The sequence below is a fragment of the Ischnura elegans genome, chromosome 12 (genome assembly GCF_921293095.1).
Source record: "Ischnura elegans chromosome 12, ioIscEleg1.1, whole genome shotgun sequence".
Classification (NCBI taxonomy): Eukaryota; Metazoa; Arthropoda; class Insecta; order Odonata; family Coenagrionidae; genus Ischnura; species Ischnura elegans.
Window position 1 is genome coordinate 24,034,226 of NC_060257.1, and position 22,855 is coordinate 24,057,080.

General features: G+C 36.3%; 1 protein-coding gene across 1 annotated transcript in view; it reads left to right on the forward strand.

The window, feature by feature from the left end:
* The window catches only part of LOC124169858 (kinesin-associated protein 3-like), a 30,247-nt gene that overhangs the window by 1,054 nt on the left and 6,338 nt on the right, over positions 1-22,855 (forward strand). The window contains exons 4-15 of the mRNA XM_046548658.1: positions 4,313-4,591; positions 5,737-5,873; positions 6,243-6,416; positions 10,978-11,119; positions 11,433-11,611; positions 12,198-12,467; positions 16,240-16,548; positions 18,195-18,360; positions 19,381-19,506; positions 19,632-19,730; positions 21,289-21,374; positions 22,590-22,821. Coding sequence (XP_046404614.1) covers positions 4,313-4,591; positions 5,737-5,873; positions 6,243-6,416; positions 10,978-11,119; positions 11,433-11,611; positions 12,198-12,467; positions 16,240-16,548; positions 18,195-18,360; positions 19,381-19,506; positions 19,632-19,730; positions 21,289-21,374; positions 22,590-22,821 — 2,199 coding nt within the window. The remainder of the gene's footprint in view (positions 1-4,312; positions 4,592-5,736; positions 5,874-6,242; positions 6,417-10,977; positions 11,120-11,432; positions 11,612-12,197; positions 12,468-16,239; positions 16,549-18,194; positions 18,361-19,380; positions 19,507-19,631; positions 19,731-21,288; positions 21,375-22,589; positions 22,822-22,855) is intronic.

Genomic DNA, 22,855 nt, shown 5'->3' on the forward strand with positions numbered 1-22,855 from the left:
AGCTGTTGCATCACATCACACCTAGGTGATCCTTCTGTGTATTGAGTTTAATCACGCCATTAATTGTAGTTCATGAGTCACTCACTTGCTTTTGCTTGGCATGAAAGAGCTTTCTCCCTCATTTAAATGTGTGATCGTTCTTTGTGCATTCTTGTGGTTCCATATATTCATCTGGGAGTTACACGCTGTTCTCTATTGGCCACAGAATGCACTAATTGGTTACCCTTTTTCTTAGTGTGTGATTTTTCCCTTCCAAAGCAATCATTTTCATCAATTTTTGTACCCTTTCTGAATTTGAAATACATACCACTAGTCCCTGATGGTTTGATATCATGACGATGCTAGTTGTTAACTGTATCGCGAGCATATTTAGGAAACAATTTGTAAATAATTATTGTGATAATTTATCAGAAATCCTAATAATGAAATAAATAATGAGGTGAAGGGAGAGAAATGTCGGCTGATGGTCTCATCAAATTGATCCGAGTTAAGTAAACAATGGATTTTTGGTATTAGTGTCTAGGCTGTTCATCAGAGGCAGAAACAATAAATTAAAGCTCAAGTTTGATTGGAGACATAGCCTGAAACATCAATTCAAGCAAGAACGTTGATGAAAAAGTGGAATTTTATCAGTGGCAGACAAAAGGTCATGTAAAAAAACATTGAATATCTCATAAAAACAACCATATCTTACAATATCAGCATATTTTAAAAGCAGGAATCACTATCCAACATTATGGACTACGTAAACATAGCTGCTAATATTTCAATTGGTCACTTTAAGACCCACACTCATTTTTTTTAGTTTTGTCAAGGTATGCAGATTTCTACGTTTCATGTCTATCTATTTATCAAGGCCAAAACCACTGACGGGGCACAGACCTAGAACTTCTGGGCCAAAAGAGCTGTTTATAATGGTTCATTTTTTTATTTTCTGGTGGAAATGACATGCTCCAATCTAACTAAATAGCCATTTTCATTTTCATGCTCCTAAAATATGGTCCAATACGTCAACACAATGGCGTATAAATAAAGACTATGACAAGCACTCATGCCATGGATATGTAAATCCTACCCAGGTGGGGCTCCAACATGCGACCTTCAGTTTGAGGCTGGGACTTTACCCCCACCACCAAGATCATCATTTTAGTGTAAACAATAGTCTCAGGTTTAATTTGGTGGAATTTTTCAATATTGATGATAGAAGAACATAAAAATTTATGTAGTATTTCACACTTTAAACAAACTTATACCTACCTAGGTAACAGAAAACAGTTATTCTTGAGGTGTCGGACGCCAGCAAAGTACCAAAATAAATTCTATATTCGATTGGGGTGTGGGCAGTGCTGCAGTTGGGAAAAAAATTCAGGCGGTACTCACCAAAAATCACTTATGGAGGTTCCAGATGGACTCGTAGTGGACTTAGTTCTGTGGGTCACATTTTCGACACGCTGTCTCTTTAAATGATCATCTTCCTGATTTAAGCCAAGACTGCATAAATTTATGCCGATTACAGATGCTTGAAAAATTTTAACCAGTACGCTTATAACGAGTTTAGATTTTATGGGGTCCGCCGTACCGGCGCAACTACAGCTCCGGGGATGGGAAGAAAAAATTTTGGGGTGGTAACAAGGATGATGAGGGCATGAACTCTATATGACACCCAAAAATGCTAACAGATTACAATTAGTCCACTTGTACAAAACACCAGAGCATGGTATTTGACCAATAAATGGAATATTTGTCAGAGTTGAAAAAAAATGGTGGGTCACTCTAAGATGTGTCCTTTGAAGAAGGTTAACACTCTGTGATTGTGAGCAGGAGTCAAAAACATGGTTGTTTAACTAGTATTTTTTTGTAAAGGACTTAAACAATTTCAAGCATTTCAAGGTTATCAAATTTCACTCCCTCATTTTAAAAATTCGAAGTAGACAACTTAAAATCACTGTGATAGCAACTTTCTATTAAGTGTTTTGTGAAGTTGGAGGTGGACTCCCCTATTTCCTTGCATTTACTATGTTCTATGGGCTTACTTCTCCATTGGGATGCTCTACTATTAGTGATACGTTAAAATCACTTGTGCGATAATTGCAATATTGATGCGATACACGTGAATAAATGCAACATAGGCGCAATGACGGGACTTTTATGATATTTAAACAGCAAATTTGCCTATTGGATGGCAAAATTCGTATATTTAATGCCGAGCCCGCCCCTCGCTGACGCACTGGATGTTGGGCCTTACTTCTTCAAAGATGGTTACATGTAGAGAGGTTGAGAGAGAACCCTGGTAGCTTCTGCGATGTTTAGCAAATATTTCATGCCATTCTGTCCAGAAAAAAACTAAGTTTGGTAATGCTGCACTCCACACAGTCTGGACACCAGTTAGCATCATGGATACGGAGAGGTTTTTCAGCCAGTACAATCTAGTTGTGACTGACAGACGCAACCGGTTGAAGGAAGAAAGTTTTGAAACTTGTTCAATGTTGATGTTCAACTAGTATAAATGATATTCAGGCTACTAAAATAATTTTAAATTATTTCCTTAAAACTTATTCCTTAATTTATTATTGCTAAACCCCAGAATTATTTAAACTATTCCATATTTTTCAAATATCTGTGTTTCATCACACTTTTTCTTGAACTTCCAGTGATAAATTATGAAAATAAAGAAAAAATAGATTTTACAAAATGCGAAAATAAAATTCGAAGAATCAAGCGAGATGGAGTGGAATTGATTCATAATGAAACACTGACTTGCAATTTTCCACAAAAATTTGTTTTTGTGGAAAATTGCAAGTCAGTGTTTCACTATAAACTGTAATTGAAAGTGCTTTAAAATTAAAATGAAAGTGATATTTTACATGCCTGTGTGTGAGCGTTCAGACACCATGGGTTTGCATACAAATAATGAGCAAGCATTAATCATAATTTTTAATTGTTATTTTTTAGATGAATTACGTAGGAGATAAAGTATGATGGAGTGAGTACTGAGCCAGGAGTGAATGTTGAAAGCAGTACTATAGGGTTGAATGTTGGGTAAATGACGGAGGGGAAGGAGGAGAGAGGACTTTTAGGTAGAACGAAAATTGTGAGTTATGTAGTCGGTCTTCTTGTAAATTGAAGAGGGAAGTGCATTGAGGGAGGGTAGACTGACAAAATACTTTTTGAAAACTCAATGCCTAGTTACCTTAATCAGTAGAATACTTAAATACATAATAAAAAATAATCATTATTATTACAGTAAAACCTCTAAGGAGACACCCCCGAGATAGTCTAACTACCTCTGCAAAACGTACCGAGACAACTAGAGACCATTAATGCAGCTGCGATTTCGTACATGGAATGACATTTTCAGCAATAAATGTTTCACCCTTACTTTTTTTTCTTATACACCTTTAACATGCTGTAATTTTCACGTCAATCATAAGTTGTGGCCATTTTATTCCATATGAGAGCATACCTAACAGTAAATAAGAAAAAAGGTATCCTACTATCCTAATCATTTTAAGTGACAGTTGAAGTAAGGGAGATCACATTGTTTTCTCTCGAATCATGTTCAAAATCTCGTGATAGCACTCGCTTTCTGTTATTATTAAATAATAAATATGTGTTCACTAATGCATGCATGTTTGTTTAAACACATAAATATAATGGTTTAGAAGACAGTAGTGCCTTTCTTCTCTGAAGGATATGAAATAAGCTCTTATAAAAAAATTTTTTTTAAAAACCAGCCTTTATATTTAGATTACAGGGGATGAGCAACGTTTATATATGACACAAAGCAAAAAAACTCAGTGACCCCGAAAAACCAAAAGTGACGTATTAAAAAAGTCACTATATTTATTAAATTTTCAGTGAATGGTAAGCCCCCTATGTTTCAAAATGCCACCCCTATGCTTTTAAATGCCTACTATGTGGATATGCCTAAAGTGGATAACTTTTACTGTGGTCGCAAAACACGAAAATCGACCATTTGGAACTTCTTAGATCAAAAACATGTTTTGGGGGGCTATAGGTTGACTGGGGGGTGGTTAAAGGGGGGTTGGAGAGAAAAAGTTATATTTTCATGTATTGTCATCGGAAATGAAGAAGTGTGCAAAATTTCAGCGTTTTTGCTTCACAGGAAGTGAGTCAAATTTGAGTTACAAGATTTGTACCAGACAAACAGACAGGTTGGTGAGTTGATATAAAGGCTGGAAAAATGGTTCCCATCACTGAAACCTCTCTATAGTGAACCTCCATACATCAAATTGCCTAAAAATTGCCCCCCATTTTGATGTAAAGAGGTTTTACTTTATATTAAACCTAGGTATTCCAGTGACTCCTGACCGTTCGAGGGATGCCAGCAGAGAAACGAGACCGGAATCAGTCATACCTCGACCCTATTCGGGCAGCAGCAGTGGTGAAGGTAGCACTCCTACGGAAAGCAGTGGAAGTGGGGAACAGATCAAAACTGTAGCTTCCATGTCGCGTTTGGAGGAATATATGGAGCTCATGTACGAGGGGCCGTCGGACAAAATTCGTGGCTCTGCCCTCATCCTGCAGCTGGCACGAGTTCCAGAGAATCTAATGGAGCTGTCAACTAATGGTTTGTCTTATTTAGCGCTTAGTCTATTGTTAAGGGATGACTCAAGGTTTTAGTATCTCAGACAGGGGCGTAGCCAGGAATTTTGTTCGGGGGGGGGGGGGAGGATCCAAAATCAGTTGGAAAATTTTTGAAAAATAGGGTTCTAACTAATGGGTTTTAAACTAATTTTAACATATTTAAGTAAACCGGGACTAGCCACGGTGATAACTTTTACGAAGTCACCCGCAATGCACAAATTTTGCGAAAAATCCACTGAGGAAAAATCATTCACCTTGACCAGAGTCGAATGATTTTTCCTCTGTGGATTTTTCGTCTAATTTTTTACACTTTTCATAATCGAAAAAGCTTCATATGTTAAAAAAAATATTTTGTAAATTCATGATTATTAAAATATTTTGTTTTCTTTTATGAAGAAACATTATTGAGTTTTTATATTTTGGGGGGATCCGGACCCCCTGGACCTCCCCTGGCTAAGCCACTGATCTCAGAAAGTTCAGTGAGCTAAATCTTTGCTGCTCATGTTTATGAGGAGACTGTTTGAGAGTTACCATGTCTTGACCATATTAATTTGACCAGAACTTGATTAATGTGAAATGACCCAACTGTATGATCTCTTTATAAATATGTTCATGGGACTAGAAATTCAGAGGTTCTATTTAATGAACTTTTTGTGAACATTCTTTTTTCAAGCATATGTTAATAACATTGTATTTCACTTTAATTTTTGGTTAAATAGTATACAGTTTTTACATGTATTTTAATGTTGTATTATTATTTAATTAAGTTCCATATATTTGCTAGTTCCATATATTTTAGTAAAAAATTTTCCTGAAGCTAACCTACTTTCCACCATGTATGTAGCCAATCATAGAATTTGGAATTTCTATGTTCTTAGAATGATTGTGCAAATTAGCTAAATAACCAAAAATTCAAATGATTCATTTATTTTCATTGACTGCATTAAATGTCTTTGTGATTATATTGGTTAGCAAAAGAAATCATTGCCATCTTTCATTTTCCTTGAAGTGGATTCGAACCAGGCTTTTATTGCTCTTGGTGTCAATGACTGTATGTAGCATGTGACTTCAATGTCTAATGCTTGTGAGGATATTAGCAAAATCACGTTTCCATATGTACTATTTCAGAGACAGTGCTTGGTGCTCTCGCTAGAGTGTTAAGAGAAGAATGGCGGCGCAGTGTTGAGCTCAGCACCAATATTATTTATATCTTCTTCTGTTTCTCTTCATTTACTCAATTTCATCGCATAGTCATCCATTACAAAGTAACTATGAATTTCATATTTATCTCTTATCTATTCCTCTCCCTGTTCATTTAATAATTATGTCAAACCATCCTGGCCACTTGTTTAACACTGGAAACAGCATGAAATTAAATGTTATAAAAACCTTGAATCACAAATAGCATCAACACCTTGCTGTAAAGTGTTAATACTCACAACTTTCGAAAACAATACCAAAATGTACTCAATTTCCTACTAACTTGTCACTTTATAGTATTTTTTATGCATTAAAGAAATAATGATGGAAATCAATGTTTGAATTTACATCAGTGGTGATCGAGGTAATGTTGCTAGTCGTACCATGATGATGTATGGTTGATGAAATGCTGAGTTTGAATCTAATGTCTGCAGGTGGGATCGCTGTGTATAGAGGTCATTGAGCATGAGCTGCATCGGTATGAGCAGTGGGAACATGAACTGGAGCAGAGGAGGCCGACCAGGAATTCAGATTCAAATCTGTCTGCTCTGTCACAGGGAACCACCTCCCCCAGACATCAAGGCAATCAATCATCTTCCCTCCCTAAGGTTAGTTGAATGTTTGCTAATTCAATTACTGGAACGGTTTTAAAATTTCATATTTCATCTCTACTTACCCACTCATCTATATACAAATACAGCAGACTCCCGATTATCCGGCTGCGGTATATCCCCATTGCAGATTATCCGTGCATGATTTTCACTCTCGCTCAATATTTTCCACAATCTTTATAAAAAAATAAAATCAGACATAAAATCACCAGAATTACTGCATTAATGCTAGGATACACCAGGCTTATTGTTTCCGTTATAATCCCCTTCGTAAAACGGAAGCGAACGCACGCTAGCTGCATTCACGGGTGCTCTGTGTTCCTGTTTTCCAAGCCTCGCAGCACACGACCGCGATCCATGATCACAGATACACGTCCCGCAGCAGTTGCAACCTGGTGACTTGTGTGAGAGGCGACTACGAGATGTGGTGCCTTACGGTTTAGTTTCCGACGTCGAGCAGTGGTTTTTAAGCATTGGTGCTAACCACTTTTCTGTATCCATGATCACTAAGCCACGGATGTGTGGTTTTTGAAACCAGGCCTTTCATGGAGCATTAATAATACAAGTACAACCATATTATCGCCACTAAAAAGATCGCGAACTGGCAAAGAAAGCTTTCAATGAGTCTGGGAAGCACTCTAAAATGTTTAGAATAACTGCATAAATAATAATATATTGTTTGTTTTATGTAAATTATGAACATTTGAAGGCATTAAAGTGAAAATTTAGGTTATCCGTGTTTTCCAATTATTCTTGCCATCTCTCCCCATCATTAGCCCAGATAATCGGGAGTGTACAGTAGTCTCTAGAGCACTGGAAATCTCATTAAGACAGTACGAGCTAAGTTATATAATAGCTTGCCAACTGATATATGTTTTAACCTTCTATAATGAGTACTCACATGCATGATTTTCTTATAATTTATAAAGGGGTAACTAAGCATAAATTACATGCTTAGTGTTAGAACCTTATTTTCTCTTCAATGACCTCTCAATTTGAGATAGTTTGGTTCAAATTCATGAATTATCTACCTTATTATTTTTGTATTCTCTTTCAATTTTCTTCTTTTTTTTATCTTGAATCCCCTCCAAAATCATGAGAAAGCTAAATGTTCTGGTAGTGTATGACTCATAAATCACCTGGTGCAAAGATAAAGAGGTTCTTGGTTTGAGTCCCAGTCAGGCCACATTTTTCCCATCTGATTTTCAGTATATTTCATCTTCAATATCACCATCATGTATTTTAATGTAATTAGTTTGGCTGGAGAAATATATTATATTCATGAGTATTTAATTATGTATTGGTAAAACAGTGAAGCCTGTGTATTACAAAGATGAGGGGGCTTGAAGTTAACTTTTTTGTAACCAACTTTGTTATACATATTTGGGCCCACACTTGTGAACTTAGAATTGAACTTTGAAGCATTACTGGAGTATAATTGTGACAATTATTTAATAACCTCGCTCAGTTACAAAGAATGTTCATCTTAATGACTGGGAATGGCTTTCACTTTGTTTAAACAGGACTTTCTTATAAACTGGTTCATTTTTATATGAGCTCCAATATGTGTCACTTGAAAAGCACCGCCAAGAATTGATCACCTTTCAATACAATCTCTGTCCACTTCAACAATTTTGGTTAATTTTGTGTTGTGTGTTTATGCCTCTTTCATTGTTTCAACCAGGGTTGATTGATTTAAATCACTTTGATTTAAATCATGATTTAAATCATAATGTGATCTATATGTTTGATTTTTAAAGAGTCAAGAAAAGGAAGCTGTAAGTGCATAATTTTGATTTTTATTTCTTAATTAATACAATGAATCGACAGTTATCAGCACAATGGTGGCTCTTAAATAGAAATGATACTCTAGGAATGCAATGATAAATGAAGAGCAAACTTAGTGCATATCCACAGTAATTTTATTTGGTACGACGCGTTTCAGCAACCTTACTTCACTATCATCAGGTACAAAATGCATATTTTCGTCAAGCAGTCATATATATATTTATAATCATGAAAATGGGAGGGGTATATTTATGAGTCGACGGAAGTGGGAGAGGGTTTGGGGGGTAAAGGATGGGGGAAGGGGGTGGGGAGGTGGTTGGGATACGTAAGGATTTGGGGTTCGGTTGAAGGTTTGAGAGGGGGGAGGGCTAACAACGGGGAATGACTCAGGAGCTCAATGTCATTCAAAAGATTTTCCTTGCGTTTTCTCCTCCTGGTAATTTCCCATTGCTCGAGTGCGTCGAGCCGACGTCCTTTTCCTTCGAAGGCCAGTATTTTAGGTTGGAAACTGCATGAATGGTTCTCGTTGATAAGGTGAGTGGCTAGCTGGGATTTGGTGCCTTTCTTATCAAAACATCTTTTGTGCTCTGCTGTCCTTACTTTGAAATTCCGACCAGTTTGTCCTACATATGTTGAATCACATGAGTCGCAGCTGATTGCATAAATGCCGGATCTTAAAAGAGGGTCCCATTTATCTAATAATTTGTCAAATAATTTTTTTATTAATATAAATAAAAATATATTTTTTATTAATTCAAATAATTATTTGACAAATTATTAGATAAATGGGACCCTCTTTTAAGATCCGGCATTTATGCAATCAGCTGCGACTCATGTGATTCAACATATGTAGGACAAACTGGTCGGAATTTCAAAGTAAGGACAGCAGAGCACAAAAGATGTTTTGATAAGAAAGGCACCAAATCCCAGCTAGCCACTCACCTTATCAACGAGAACCATTCATGCAGTTTCCAACCTAAAATACTGGCCTTCGAAGGAAAAGGACATCGGCTCGACGCACTCGAGCAATGGGAAATTACCAGGAGGAGAAAACGCAAGGAAAATCTTTTGAATGACATTGAGTTCCTGAGTCATTCCCCGTTGTTAGCCCTCCCCCCTCTCAAACCTTCAACCGAACCCCAAATCCTTACGTATCCCAACCACCTCCCCACCCCCTTCCCCCATCCTTTACCCCCCAAACCCTCTCCCACTTCCGCCGACTCATAAATATACCCCTCCCATTTGCATGATTGTATATATATATATATGACTGCTTGACGAAAATACGGCATTTTGTACCTGATGATAGCGAAGTAAGGTCGCTGAAACGCGTCGTACCAAATAAAATTACTGTGGACATGCACTAAGTTTGCTCTTCATTTATCATTGTATCATTATGTTCCACAACATCTCGCCGAACACCGTTGAATACATCTGTAGGAATGCATTTAACATGAGAATTTAAAAAAATGGCTTTGGTTAGAATACTGGAGTATCCGTTGAAAAAAAATTGTTTTCCGATTTAACTTCTAAGCGTAGGCACCATACAAATTTGCAATTACAGAATTTTTCTAAACTTCATATGCTTTAAAACCGCATAATATTGCACATTTGATACTTCCAATGGCAATTTTATATTATGCCGGTGTAATTTTTAATTTGATACCATTTGCATTTCCATAGTTCTCTTCCCTGATTGACTAAATGTTGTATTAAGTTTAGAGTATGTTGCCTCTTATTGTTTCTGCAAACGATCATTCTCCAATATGCTGCCCAAATAGTTAGTTTTGCAAATAACTGAATTTTTGATGAATGGAGAATCATAAAAATCTCATTTAAATCAATAAAATCCGATTTAAATCAATAAAATTGATTTAAATCGGATTGATGAAAAATGATTTTTTTGAAAAAATCATGATTTTTATCAACCCTGGTTTCAACCTAAATTGTTTTTACAGTCTTTATATCAACTCACCAACCTGTCTGTTTGTCTGGTACAAATCTTGTAACTGAAATTTGACTCACTTCCTGTGAAGCAAAAACGCTGAAATTTTGCACACTTCTTCATTTCCGATGACAATACATGAAAATATAACTTTTTCTCTCCAACCCCCCTTTAACCACCCCCCAGTCAACCTATAGCCCCCCAAAACATGTTTTTGATCAAAGAAGTTCCAAATGGTCGATTTTCGTGTTTTGCGACCACAGTAAAAGTTATCCACCATAAAATTTCCCATCGACTCAGCCCTAGCTTGGGGGATTCGTCTTGCTTTACTCGGCGAGACCCCCGCTTTTGAAAATTTTTCAAAGTCCCTCCGTCGTCTCGGGTCCGGCTTCGGACTTGGAAAAATTTCGTCCGAATTCCGTCGTCCCAGGTCCGGACTCTGGACTTGGAAATTTTTCGGCACTTAGATTTTTTTCGAAAATCGTCAAAAAATTTTTCTTCCCTTCGAGCGCCTGCAGATTCGTAGTAATAAATATAGTGACTTTTTTAATACGTCACTTTTGGTTTTTCGGGGTCACTGAGTTTTTTTGCTTTGTGTCATATATAAACGTTGCTCATCCCCTGTAATCTAAATATAAAGGCTGGTTTTAAAAAAAAAATTTTTTATAAGAGCTTATTTTTAATCGTCTTCAAGATTCTGCTTTTATAATTCTAACATGAGACATTATTTGGCTTTATTATATATCTCCTGCTAAATAATTAACATCAAGATCCTTGAATAATTGTTTTCTGAGAATAGCTGACTTTGAGATTTTTTTATTTCAGAGGGTTATCAGTCCAGATGTCAGCGATAGCACAGAAGATGGTGTGCCACCTGCTAAACCAGTTGTCAGGTCGCGTCTGGAGTATGAAAGGAGTCTCAGGAAGTTTCATTCTCTTGTTCGAAAACAGGATCAATTGCTTAGAGGTATGTACATTTTATCACTAATTAATTGCAACCTCCTTATCATCGTGCTTTCCTCTTACAATTTATATTCTACTGTCAGTGTAAATAAATGACAGTAAAAAGGAGCTATCTCTCCTGCTATAGTGCTGGTCTTTGGTGGCACTGTTGGTCATAACTGAAGTACAATGGAGAAAAATGTTTAAGGAATCACATTAAATTGGAATTTTTCTCATAATTTTTCTTATTGAAGGCTAAGAAAAGTGTTTCAGACTGACTTGTATGGCTGAATTTTATCTAACTTGAGTAAAAAACAAGAAGTCTTGTTTGATTTCAGTATCCTTCTATCTGTTGTTGAATTTGGCTGAGTCATTGAAGTTAGAGGAGAAAATGAGAAGGAGAAATATTGTGGGGATGCTGATTAGGTGCCTTGACCGAGACAACCCTGACCTACTGGTGCTAGTGCTGACATTCCTAAAAAAACTGTCCATATTTAGAGAAAATAAGGACGATATGGTATGTTAGCTGTTTTTATGATGCTTAACTTGATATTTGGTGCATATCATAATGCATCAACTGTTAGGAAGTGGATTTGAATGCCCTGTTGTTGACCTTTACTGCGGGATATTATTTCAGCTCTTTTATGTTGATAACGGTAATTTCTTGTGGATAGCCCAGTGTTATCTATACAAAAAATATAGGAAAATGATAAAAATAATAGTGCGTGATATGCAACAGAAATCTTGTTTCATTGAACTCTGAAACAAATGTCCTAACTGCTCACTTCATATATCATGATTTTATTTCTAAAATCCATGTTACCTTGTAGGTACATGTTATTTACCAGAAAATAAGGTAATTTAATTGTCCATGCAAGTAATCAAGTGTTTTCAAATTTCAATGTCATAGTTATCCCATTAAAAAGACTTAAAACTGTAGTTCTCGAAAAAATTTTCTGTAAAATATTCATACACTTTTGATTTTAGAGTCTCTCAAGTTGTCGTGCTCTATCAAAATTCTAGGAACTAAGCGTAGCTTCTTCCTTGTGTTTGTAAGGGCATGCTCAGGGTTGAAAGATTAAAATAGTGCATTTCTGTTACAGGCTGAACACAATGTTGTTGAAAAATTACCGAGGCTAGTGTCATGGCCAAGGTTTGATGTATCTCATCTGTCTCTCAAGCTTTTGATGAATCTCTCATTTGATGGTGGTCTACGTGCAAAGATGATTCGTGTTGGCATGCTGCCAAGATTGGTGGCAGTTCTTGCTGCCAGTGATGTGCGCCAGCACAATACAGCAATGAGTATATTGTACCATCTGTCAATGGATGACCGTGTGAAGTCTATGTTCACGTATACCAATTGCATTCCAATTGTGAGTATTTTCAATTCATGTGTTTAACAAAGCAGTGCATGTGGCTAGTGACTTTGTACTCAGTTATGCTCATGGGCACGGGCATCGCCGCCATAGGGGAATGGGGGACGCATCCCCCCCAATATTTGAAAAGTCAGTTTTGTCCCCCCCTAAATTGCATTTAAAAAATTAATATAACCCCATTTGTCCCCCCTAAGTGTTGCTGCTGACGACGCCAATGCTCATGGGTGTAAAGTTATTCACAGTGTTTAATAAGCACAATCTCCCAATTGCTCAAACTAGGATCATACTTACTGGTGTAACTGGCAGCACGCATGACTGGCAGTTGGGAGATCTGGGTTTCAATCCCTGTGAAGCCAAAAGATTGTCAATGGATATTATCATCCTTAGTGCAAATAATGTTTTCCGTTAGTACCGTATATCTCCGAATATAGTCCCCCTCTGAATATAGTCCCCCCCACCTAATTTTGAGACCCCAGTTTTGGGAAAAATTTTAAAATGCAAAGGAAGGCAGTTTTTCTGTGGTTAGCAAGATTAAGATTCTAGAGTCAATAAAAACTATTTTTTTCTGTAAATAATAAGAACAAATCTGTTCACATATTTTCCATCACAACAAAATAACTATTCCTAAAATATGTTGTTATCCATTGCATGTATCAGTAATTTATAGTTCCTTAACCAGATGTAATGAAGTAATGAGAAAATTTTCAACTATCCAAGGCTATTGTATTTTTTTAAACATTCACAAATTATTAATATTTTTGATTTCCAAATGACTACAGACAATGTAAATATATAAGCTTTAACATAAAGCTCATAAACAGTATTGCATTTGGCCCTGAAACTTCCTTAGACCCAGTGTAACACACCCATCAAGTCATGTGAAATCCAAGTGACTAGAAGAATTTAGGATATCTAAATAAAATTGTGTTAAATAAATTATAAATATTATAAAAATATTGCCATCTAATGCCTGCTAAGCAAAATAATTAAACTACAGGTTACAAATATCAAAGTAATAAAATTAGGAAATAAACTTTTTCCACCAAACATAAACACTGAAAAAACATGTTATCAATTTTCAATGCCTCGTTGCGAATCATTGCATAAGTTACACAAAGAGTTTCTGCTCTGCATTTGCGCACAAATTCGACGATATTTTCCTCTAATTCTATGAATCTGCCGCATCGAGACCCCCGAAATGACCTCCGCGATGTATTAGCGCTTTGCAATCTTTCCAAAGACTTTCTTTCCACGCCAAATTTTTCAGCCGTCATATGAATACTATGATTTACGGCGCATTCTGCAACGGCTATTTTTAAATTGGCATCGAAACTCCGTCTTTGATAGCTTCTAATCTGCCGCAGGATTGATCCTCATCTTTCTACTTGATCCATCACCTCACTGTTGAACGTAAAATTATTTTAATTAAAGAAAATATCGCGGAAATAATTGCGAAATATTATGTGACGTAATTTATCGATCCTACTTACCCTGGCGAATTGAAGATATTCCTCCATAAATTGATCGCACTTTCGATGCTGAGTCGCTGGATTTCGATCAAATGCAGTAATGCCGGCGCTTCTGGTTTAAAGCCATTGATTATTGTGCCTTTTCAGAAACAAATGCATAACTATTGCGCATTCTTGTTCTGTGAAGGCGGTGGTTGTAAACACGAACCGCACGGGCACATGGACATATAGTAGCTACGGCCGCAATGCAATGCGAAATCGTCACGAAAGGTTTACTTTATCTGTTTATTTTTCGCAATGATTTAAATCGTGTTACTATTAAATGAGCGACAGGTACATATACTATTGATTCAATTCTAGTGTTCGATTAGTGTGTGTTTAGTTTTGATTTTAATTATTTATTGTTTTGCGTCATAAAGTGATCAGTGTCGATTGAATTATTCTAACAATACTTTTCCAAGAAAAATTTACAGCTACCCGATGGATTCCGTGAAAACCCGAATTCGATATGCTATTTGAATCGGAAGAATCGTATCTTTACAACATTTGTGGCAAAAATTGTCTTAATTTCCGGTAAAACGTGGCAGTATTTACTCACATCTTCGATTATAATCCTCATAAATATACTCAAATAGAAAGACTACGAGAACATTAGCCATTATGCCGTTATTTATAACTTGATGGTCACCTTTAGTATGCTAAATTGGATTACACTCGATTATAGTCCCCCCCCCTTACTTTTCCTCGGCCATTTTTGGAAAAAAGGGGGGACTATATTCGGAGATATACGGTAATCTTGTTTTGAAGTCACATTCGAGACTATCTCCTGGGCTTTGAATGCTTTTTGGCTACTGCTAGCTGTACAAACCAAACATTTTAAATTAACGTTCAATTTTCGAAGTTTGAATGTTTAATTTTTCCCTAATTATCAAAAAGAAGTTATTTTGCCTAAAGGTTAAATTTTTTGGTCTGCCCTGAAGTGAGTGCAGTAAATATTTCAAAGCCCTGAAGTTGTTACAAATTTGCAGAAATATTGGTGAGGAAATAAACTGATAATTCACCAGGGTGGCCATTCTCCTGCAAAAACCTGGGAAGGAAGAGAGTTAAATCAAAACTGAAGCACGAACGTGGTGGAAGGGCTCCATATTAATAATGAGAGATACTTTGTTTCTTCCACAAGTTTATATTTTTTTCCTATTTTATTACCGATTTCGGCTGTTACACCATTATCAAATACAGAAAATATATGGTGGGGGCAGGTTTATTTATATTATGGTTGTTAATGTGGGGGGTGGGGGTGAGGTTGGGTTTCAAGCTGGGATTGGTAATTCCTGAAGGAGAACGGGGGGGAGGAGGGGGACACAGTTTGTCAAGTGGGTTGTGGAGGTGGGGGATTATTTGGGTGATAAGTAATAAGGGGGATGGGTTGGGAAAGGTCATGTCATTAACCAGGTTTCCATTTGTAGCTATCTCCCAAATTTCTAAGGCATCTATCCTCCTCCCTTTACTGGTAAAATATAGTATTTCTGGGCCGAAACTACTTTGGTGCCCCATTTCCAAGAGGTGGCGGGCGAAAGCTGAAGTATCATCCTTGTTCTTCCAACACGCTCTGTGTTCCTTCATTCTTGTTTTGAAGTCTCGTACCGTTTGTCCAATGTAGCATGAATCACGGTTGTTACACTTTGAATTATTAATGCCAGATTTTAATTTGGGTTCAATAACATCTATAGCATTATTTAGCAGTCTTCCCTAGGTATTGTTATTATAAATAAAAAAGAAAGAGAGGATTATAGAATTTCACTATCTTTAAAAGTTAGGGAATATTAGGGACAGTGTTGAAAAAAACCTGGAAAAATGGTATATGCTCTCAAAGTCTGGCGGTGATTTTTCCTCATTGTCTAACATATAGTTTTATCCACTTTTATCAACTTTTTTCTTTATGCCAATCAAGTGAACCTTCATAGTGGTTAACATGTACATTTTTATCATGAATTTATATAATTAGTTTTAAGATCAAGAATATACTTAAATAATTCTTCTTCTCTTAATCTTATTTTTATGTCCTGTAAAGATGTATATGGAAGTGTATAATGTAAATTGTCCTGTAGAAATTGCGATTCAATAGTTGGAAAAATTAAAATTGGTGTGGGTGGTCTATGATTGCCCCGGAATTTGAGGTTGGCTTTGTGTGGCTTTTCTGTTCATTATAACCAAAACTCAAAAGAGAGACGTATGTAACAAATGAGGAGGTTAAGGGATACTTTATTATTCTTATTTATAACTATCTATTTGAATTAAAGGTGATGAAAATGCTGCTCGAACCTCCTGAGAAGCAAACTGATTCTCTGGCTGCCGCACTGTTGATCAATTTGGCTTTAAATCGCCGGAATGCGCAACTGATGTGCTCAACTAACGTCCACAGTGTGGCAAGTGATGTTGGCAAGGGTGGTGGTGAGGGAACTGAGAATGGGGAGCTGGATGCCGAAGAGAGTGAGGCTGTGGGTTTGAAAGACCTTATGAAGAGGGCGTTTCGTCTACAAGATGCTCTCGTGATGAAAATCGTGAGGAACATATCGCAGCATGATGGTCAAACTAAAGTCCTCTTTGTGGTAAGCTCATTGGTAGTGTAAATTGCTTTTTAATCAGAGTTGGGGAGTAATTATGCACTAATAACTTAGTGACTGCTAACAGTTACATTTTAAGCAATTTTTTCATGTAATCATTACATTTAAAACATGTGCAGTAGACTCTCGTTAATACGAGCAATGTTATTACGAAGTTCTCGTTATTACAAAGCCATCCATTGGTCCTAACAAAATGGCCTATCCAATTTATGGTAAAAGAAATGTTATTACGAAATTGCGAACCTCAGTCCCGGCCCTGGTGGTTACAAAATGAACTTTATTACAAGGTTTCGCGAAAAAGCAACGGCATTTAGGTGGATATACTTGACGCTACATTATCATCATTGATCTAAGTTTAAGTTATTGTACTGTGTCCGAGAGTGTCAATTTTGGTTCTTTCTTCAGTAGGAGATACTTCAATATGCGAGCAACATCATATAATGTGCTTCATTCCTATGGAATTATGGTGACCCATTCATTAACGCTCATGAATCGGATGTGCAGTTATTCCTCTTCCTACGCAGATTGGATTTATGAACTTTCTGAGACACAAACATTCAAATAATTCAAGCGCGCCCGAAATTTCAAATTTGGTGCCTTTGGAGTTTGCCAATGCTACACAATGTGGCGTAGAGGAACTCGCACTTTGGGCATAATCAGAACAAAGTATCATTTAGTCTTGTGTGAAGTCAGGAAGTGTTCAGCGTTTCGCCCATTCTTTCTTCCCGTGGACAGCGATTTTTTTCGGCTCTGGCTACGTTGCAAGATAGATAAGTTCATTGCAATTGTGAGTTAATGCAATATTGTGATGCAGTGTTGCATTCTGCAGGATAACCACTCTCCTCAATGCCTTGTATAGTAGGGTGGGCCGAAAAAAGGTTTTTTTTTCCTGATCAAATTTGCCCTATGCGGGAAAGTTGCGAAATGATTTAAGGATCTCGCACACAAAATTGTTTTCAAATCGGATAATATTAACCATTGCCGCCCGAGCTCTAAAGTTTAAAATTTTGCGAAAAATCAGAATCAAACGGCTATGAAGACGAATTTTGTGGAAATATGGGATAATGGATAATATTAAAGAGTGGAGTGAGTCTAACTGTTACACGAAATCTACCAGTTTTTCTCCAGAAGTTAATGTTACTTATTCTGTGCTACTATTCCAATGCTATCAAAACAATCATTTAAGTACAATTTTTGGGTCTAAGTTTGTAATTTTCTATTTTAATTTGCTTCTAAATGTAGAGAGTTTCATGGGTTCTGAGTCATCCTACATTCAGGTGAAAACTTTATTTGGTAAGATGCTCAAGTTTCCTATTTTTTGTTCAGGGTTACTGTTGGAAACAAGGTGACTCCTTGACTACAATTATCCATGTGACCATCCATGAAATTATAATTTAATAATAATAATAATAAGATGTCTTTATTCGGGCGAGGTTGAGACTAAGAAGTCCCCTCGTCCACCCAACCCCTGGATAGTGTCAATGCAAACATATTAAAAACGGTAGATAAACGTTTACAATACAAAAGATATACAATGTACACTATTTGGTCTTTGAAATATTGCAATTTTCTGTAGGTATTTTCCTTGAAAATTATACTACTTGAACAATTACTTTACATTGTCTTTACAGGAATTTATTGGTGACCTTGCTAATGCTGTCCAAGAGGCTGACTGTGAAGATTTTGTTGTCGAATGCTTGGCTGTGTTAGGGAATCTAAGTTTACCAGACTTGGATTATGAGAAACTTTTACGGCAGTATAATCTCATTTCATGGTTTAGAAGCAAGCTCATACCAGGTAGGACAATTTCCTTTGAAGTATAAATTTAATTTTTATTTTTCTTTTTCTTTTAAATAGTATGTCTCATTGATTAGAAATTGTGTTTCATTGTGTAGGAATAATTTTTTCAGGTGAAAATAGTATGCCTTCAGTAGGTAATTAGTTAATGGCCATAAATTTTGAGAGACTAGATCAATAAATCTTATTACAGTAGAACCACAATATAAGGACCCAAAAATCATGATTTTTTAAATTGTGAATTTTGTGACTGTTAAGCTAAAGATTTTACACCAAATTTTCCATTATGTTTTAACCTGTAAATTAAGTTTCTGAGAAACCAGTGGCATTCATCAATGTGGTACACATTCGTATTATTAGTGTGTTAGAATATAACTGTGAGTATTGCCATATTTACTGACCGTTTGCCTCTTCAGTACAAATTTTATTCACATTCAGAATTTCCTTGCATCTCCATGTTGTATGGAAGTATGTTTAGTAATCACCTCATCAAAATTTCAAGAATTCCATAACGCTTTCCTGTCTAATTTTATGGAGCCTCCTTTCTCTTTGATGTTTATTTTGTCTTGGACAAGGAAGAGGCTGTTTTTATAGCTCTTCAACAGTTGAAAAATCATTTATATAACTATGAATGTAAACGGTGCCCATACTACTTAAGTAAGAACTAGGTAATTATTTTTTGGTAGTGAAGGTTAGGAAAAGACTGTAGGAGTATTATGGGGGACTGGCTAAAGAAGTGATAGGTGGATTATCCAATTAGCAGTCATTCAAAATATAGATAATCAAGGCTCTGCTGTATTTTTGTGATCTAGGTTTTTTTTGTTTTCTGTTAAAATTGGTCTGATAGTGATCGTCGAATGTTGTACCAAGATAAAGAATTTAAGATTGGTTCACAATTACACAGGAAAGGTTTCCTAGTACCTCAGTGTGTGTTTCTGTGTGTGAATTTGATTTTTTTGCTTACATAGGAATTATGTTGATAGTCACTAACATGTTCAAATCATTTTTTCTTTTTCATAGGCGTAGCTGAGGATGATGTAGTACTAGAAATTGTTAACTTTCTTGGAACGGTTGCGGCTGATGATGCTTGCGCAATGCTTTTATGCAAAGCTGACGCAATTCTCTCTTTGATAGAGCTACTTAAAGGTAGTAAATTTTTTCATCCATTTTCATTCATGTAGATGTTTAGAGAGGAGCTTTGATTATTTTTGCTTTGATATTGCAGAGCTCAAAGATGCTAACCCTTGATTTTTCACCCTTAAATTTCATAGCCAAGCAGGAAGATGACGAAATAGTGCTGCAAGTTGTGTATGTGTTCTTCCAGCTGAGCAAGCATGTATCTACACGGGAGTATCTACTTCAAGAAACTGGTATCCTTTTTTTACTTCACAATAACCACAAGGTGGTAAACTCACCAATATCCATGGAATATCTGTGAACTAGCCAGCGATGTACCTTTACGGAGTCACCCACAAGGGCACATGAAGTGCAATAATTTAGCTGAGGACAATTCATTTGCCTTGCCAGGATTTGAACCCAGAAATTTCAGACCAGGTGTTACACCACCTGAACTACCGAGGCAACTTTATCCTCTGCAGAGCTTTGTGGCTTTAAGATTGAGTACACTGCTGGACGTTCATATGAGATGCATTGATAGTTCAAGTGGTGAAACACCTGGCATGAATTTAGGAGGTCTGGGTTTGAATCCCGACAAGGCAAATGATTTTTTTCTCAATGGAACTTTTGCGATGCTCACTCAAGTTTTGGATATGAGACTTAATATATTAGAAGTATTGACACCAACATGGGAAAATGCCAAATGAGCACACTTTAGACCTTTTCCATCCCTTCTCTTAAGACACATGCTCAAGAAGACCAATTCCAAAGACCATTAAGATATACATCCGAAATTAGTATATTTACATATATGCAACTATCATTTTTCATGACTCAACCAGGAGGCATTTTTCTAAAAAAGTTATGCTACCTCAAGTTTTGCTAGGCTTTTTACTAAATTTCAGGTATGATTTTCATTGGCATATCCCCACAAAACTCAGAAAGTTAGAGAGAGAGATTTTTATTGGCAAGATCTTGAAATTTCTATTCTTCACATTTAGATGCAAATGCTGGAAAATAGCCATATGCTCTATGTATAAACTCTTCTCGGGATACTGCGTAAGATTTTGTAAGAGCGCCGACGTTTCGAGTGCCGACTCGTTACCCATTCTCATGGCTACTGACGTCGGCGCTCTTACAAAATATTAACCGTGCGGTATCCCGAGAAGAGTTAATACATATTGTTTGCCGGGAAAGGGTAAAATCTTACATAGCCAGTTGCTCTGTTTCAGTCTATGTCAGCACTCACTGTTATATCTCAGTACTTTGTCGTTGTTACCTCTTTACTCTTGGAGGTTTCTCATGAACTCACCTTTACTTCAAGTAAAAATTCAAGGGAGAACCAAGTTTCACTTACGGCGCAGCCATCTTTATTACGTCTCAGTTCACAACTTACATTATCTCCGGGAGACGGGAGAGAAAAAAAGACAAACTTCAAAATGCTAACCCTTGAAATATAAGAATTATTATTATTAATATGGAGGTGAATTCTCTCCATAAATACCTAATGTACTGTATGTGTGTTCCTCAGAACAAGGCACAAAACTTTAAGGCTCTTGTTTTTATATATGAGAAACTTAAAAATTTTGATTCCTTACGACTGAAAAATGTGTAATCTACCTATAATAATAATAATGATGCTTATTGTCATGTTAATGAAATATGTGCCTAATAAACATTGGTAATGTAAAATTGCTCATTTGGATGGTAATTTTTTAAAATTTTTCATTATATTATTAGTTATTTCCAATATTCTTGCAATTAACTTTTTCACATTTTTTACTATAACTATGTCCTTAACTAGATATTTAGATGCTCCGGCATACTTACTTGACTTGATGCACGATAAGAATGTGCAAATTACCAAAGTATGTGATGCCACACTTGATATAATTGCAGTAAGTATTACAGTCAAACCTGTTAGTAATGGGCCTATTTAAACTAAAAGTATGCTCTGCAACAAAAAATTACAGCCCTGATTTTCTTCCTTGATTAAATGAAAATTTATTTGGATTGATGTAGTTGGATTAATTAGCAACATGAAATATTATTAAGTAAATAATAACAAAAATGGCCATCGTCCTTTCGGTGACATTCAGTTTTGAGTGGTAGGCAATGTGAATCATATAGAGCCACACTTGTCTTGAATGCTAGCCGTAAACTTCTTGAAATAATGGATTGAAATGAAAATATGGAAATCACATTGTAAACCGGAATGTATTTAACACTTTGAGTGCCGGCTGCTGATTTCAAAGCCCTACTGAAAAATCCAACCATTTTTACTAAATTCGCAATTTTTTTAAAACATAAGTATCAAAAATATATTTATATCGATGTGTATTTCAATAAAAATGGACTTTGATCTTTTTTTATAAATGAGTTGAAGAACATTTATTGCTAACTTTTAAATATATATATTTTAATAATGAAAACCTACTGTTTTTGAAAAACAAAAAAGTTGCAACAAATGATGTACCGCCATAAAATGCATAATATTTTTTATTGTGCTCAATTTGAACTATTTAAACCAAGGAAATCATACAAAAGCATTGCTCCACGCTAATCATTCAAAATCCTGGATGACAAAAAGGGTCACTGCACCCTCCATGAATGGTTCTTTCTTCCAAAGAATTTTCACACAAAGTAGGCTGTGATAAGGGTGCCAGTAGCTACAGAGGACTTTTCGTCCTCAAGACATTAAAAGAACTCTTTTTCCATCGAGCAGTTGATTTTTGAAATAACAAAAGCAGTAACCACTAAGCAGTAAACTGGAAAAGTACCATGGGCGAAATATTACAGCTTCACGCAAACAAAGTCAATAAAATAGATAGACGCAATATTACGTCCATCGTCATCCTCAGAAAGATTAGCAGGATGTAATATTATGCCCATGGCTCGCAAAGTGTTAACCTTTCGTCGGTTGCAATGGATCTGACTCTCTCTAACAAGGGCTTGTTAAACTGAGCTTGCACTGTACATCTCCATTAGGCTTCTAGTCCAAAAAACATATTTTTCTTTGGTTTTTGCATGAAATTAGTTTACTTTGAAAAATGTATTTTTTTATTTTGGTCTAACCTTTAATAAGAATTCCTTTTCTTCCCTTCTGTGATCAGGAGCATAGGGAGGATTGGAAGAAGCGAATCCAAGTGGAGAAATTTCGCCATCACAATACACAGTGGCTTGACATGGTTAGCAGCCAAGCTGATGGTGCGTCCGATCCATGGGGTGAAGACTATGCCGGTGATATGGAGGACGGATCTTACATGGATGAAGGCTGTGGTGGAACAGGATTGGCTTCTGGGTTCCTGGACCGCAACCTGCTCTCGGAATCTCTTTTCCAGTCAGGTGAATACATGCTTATCTTTGGTTTTCAGTTTAT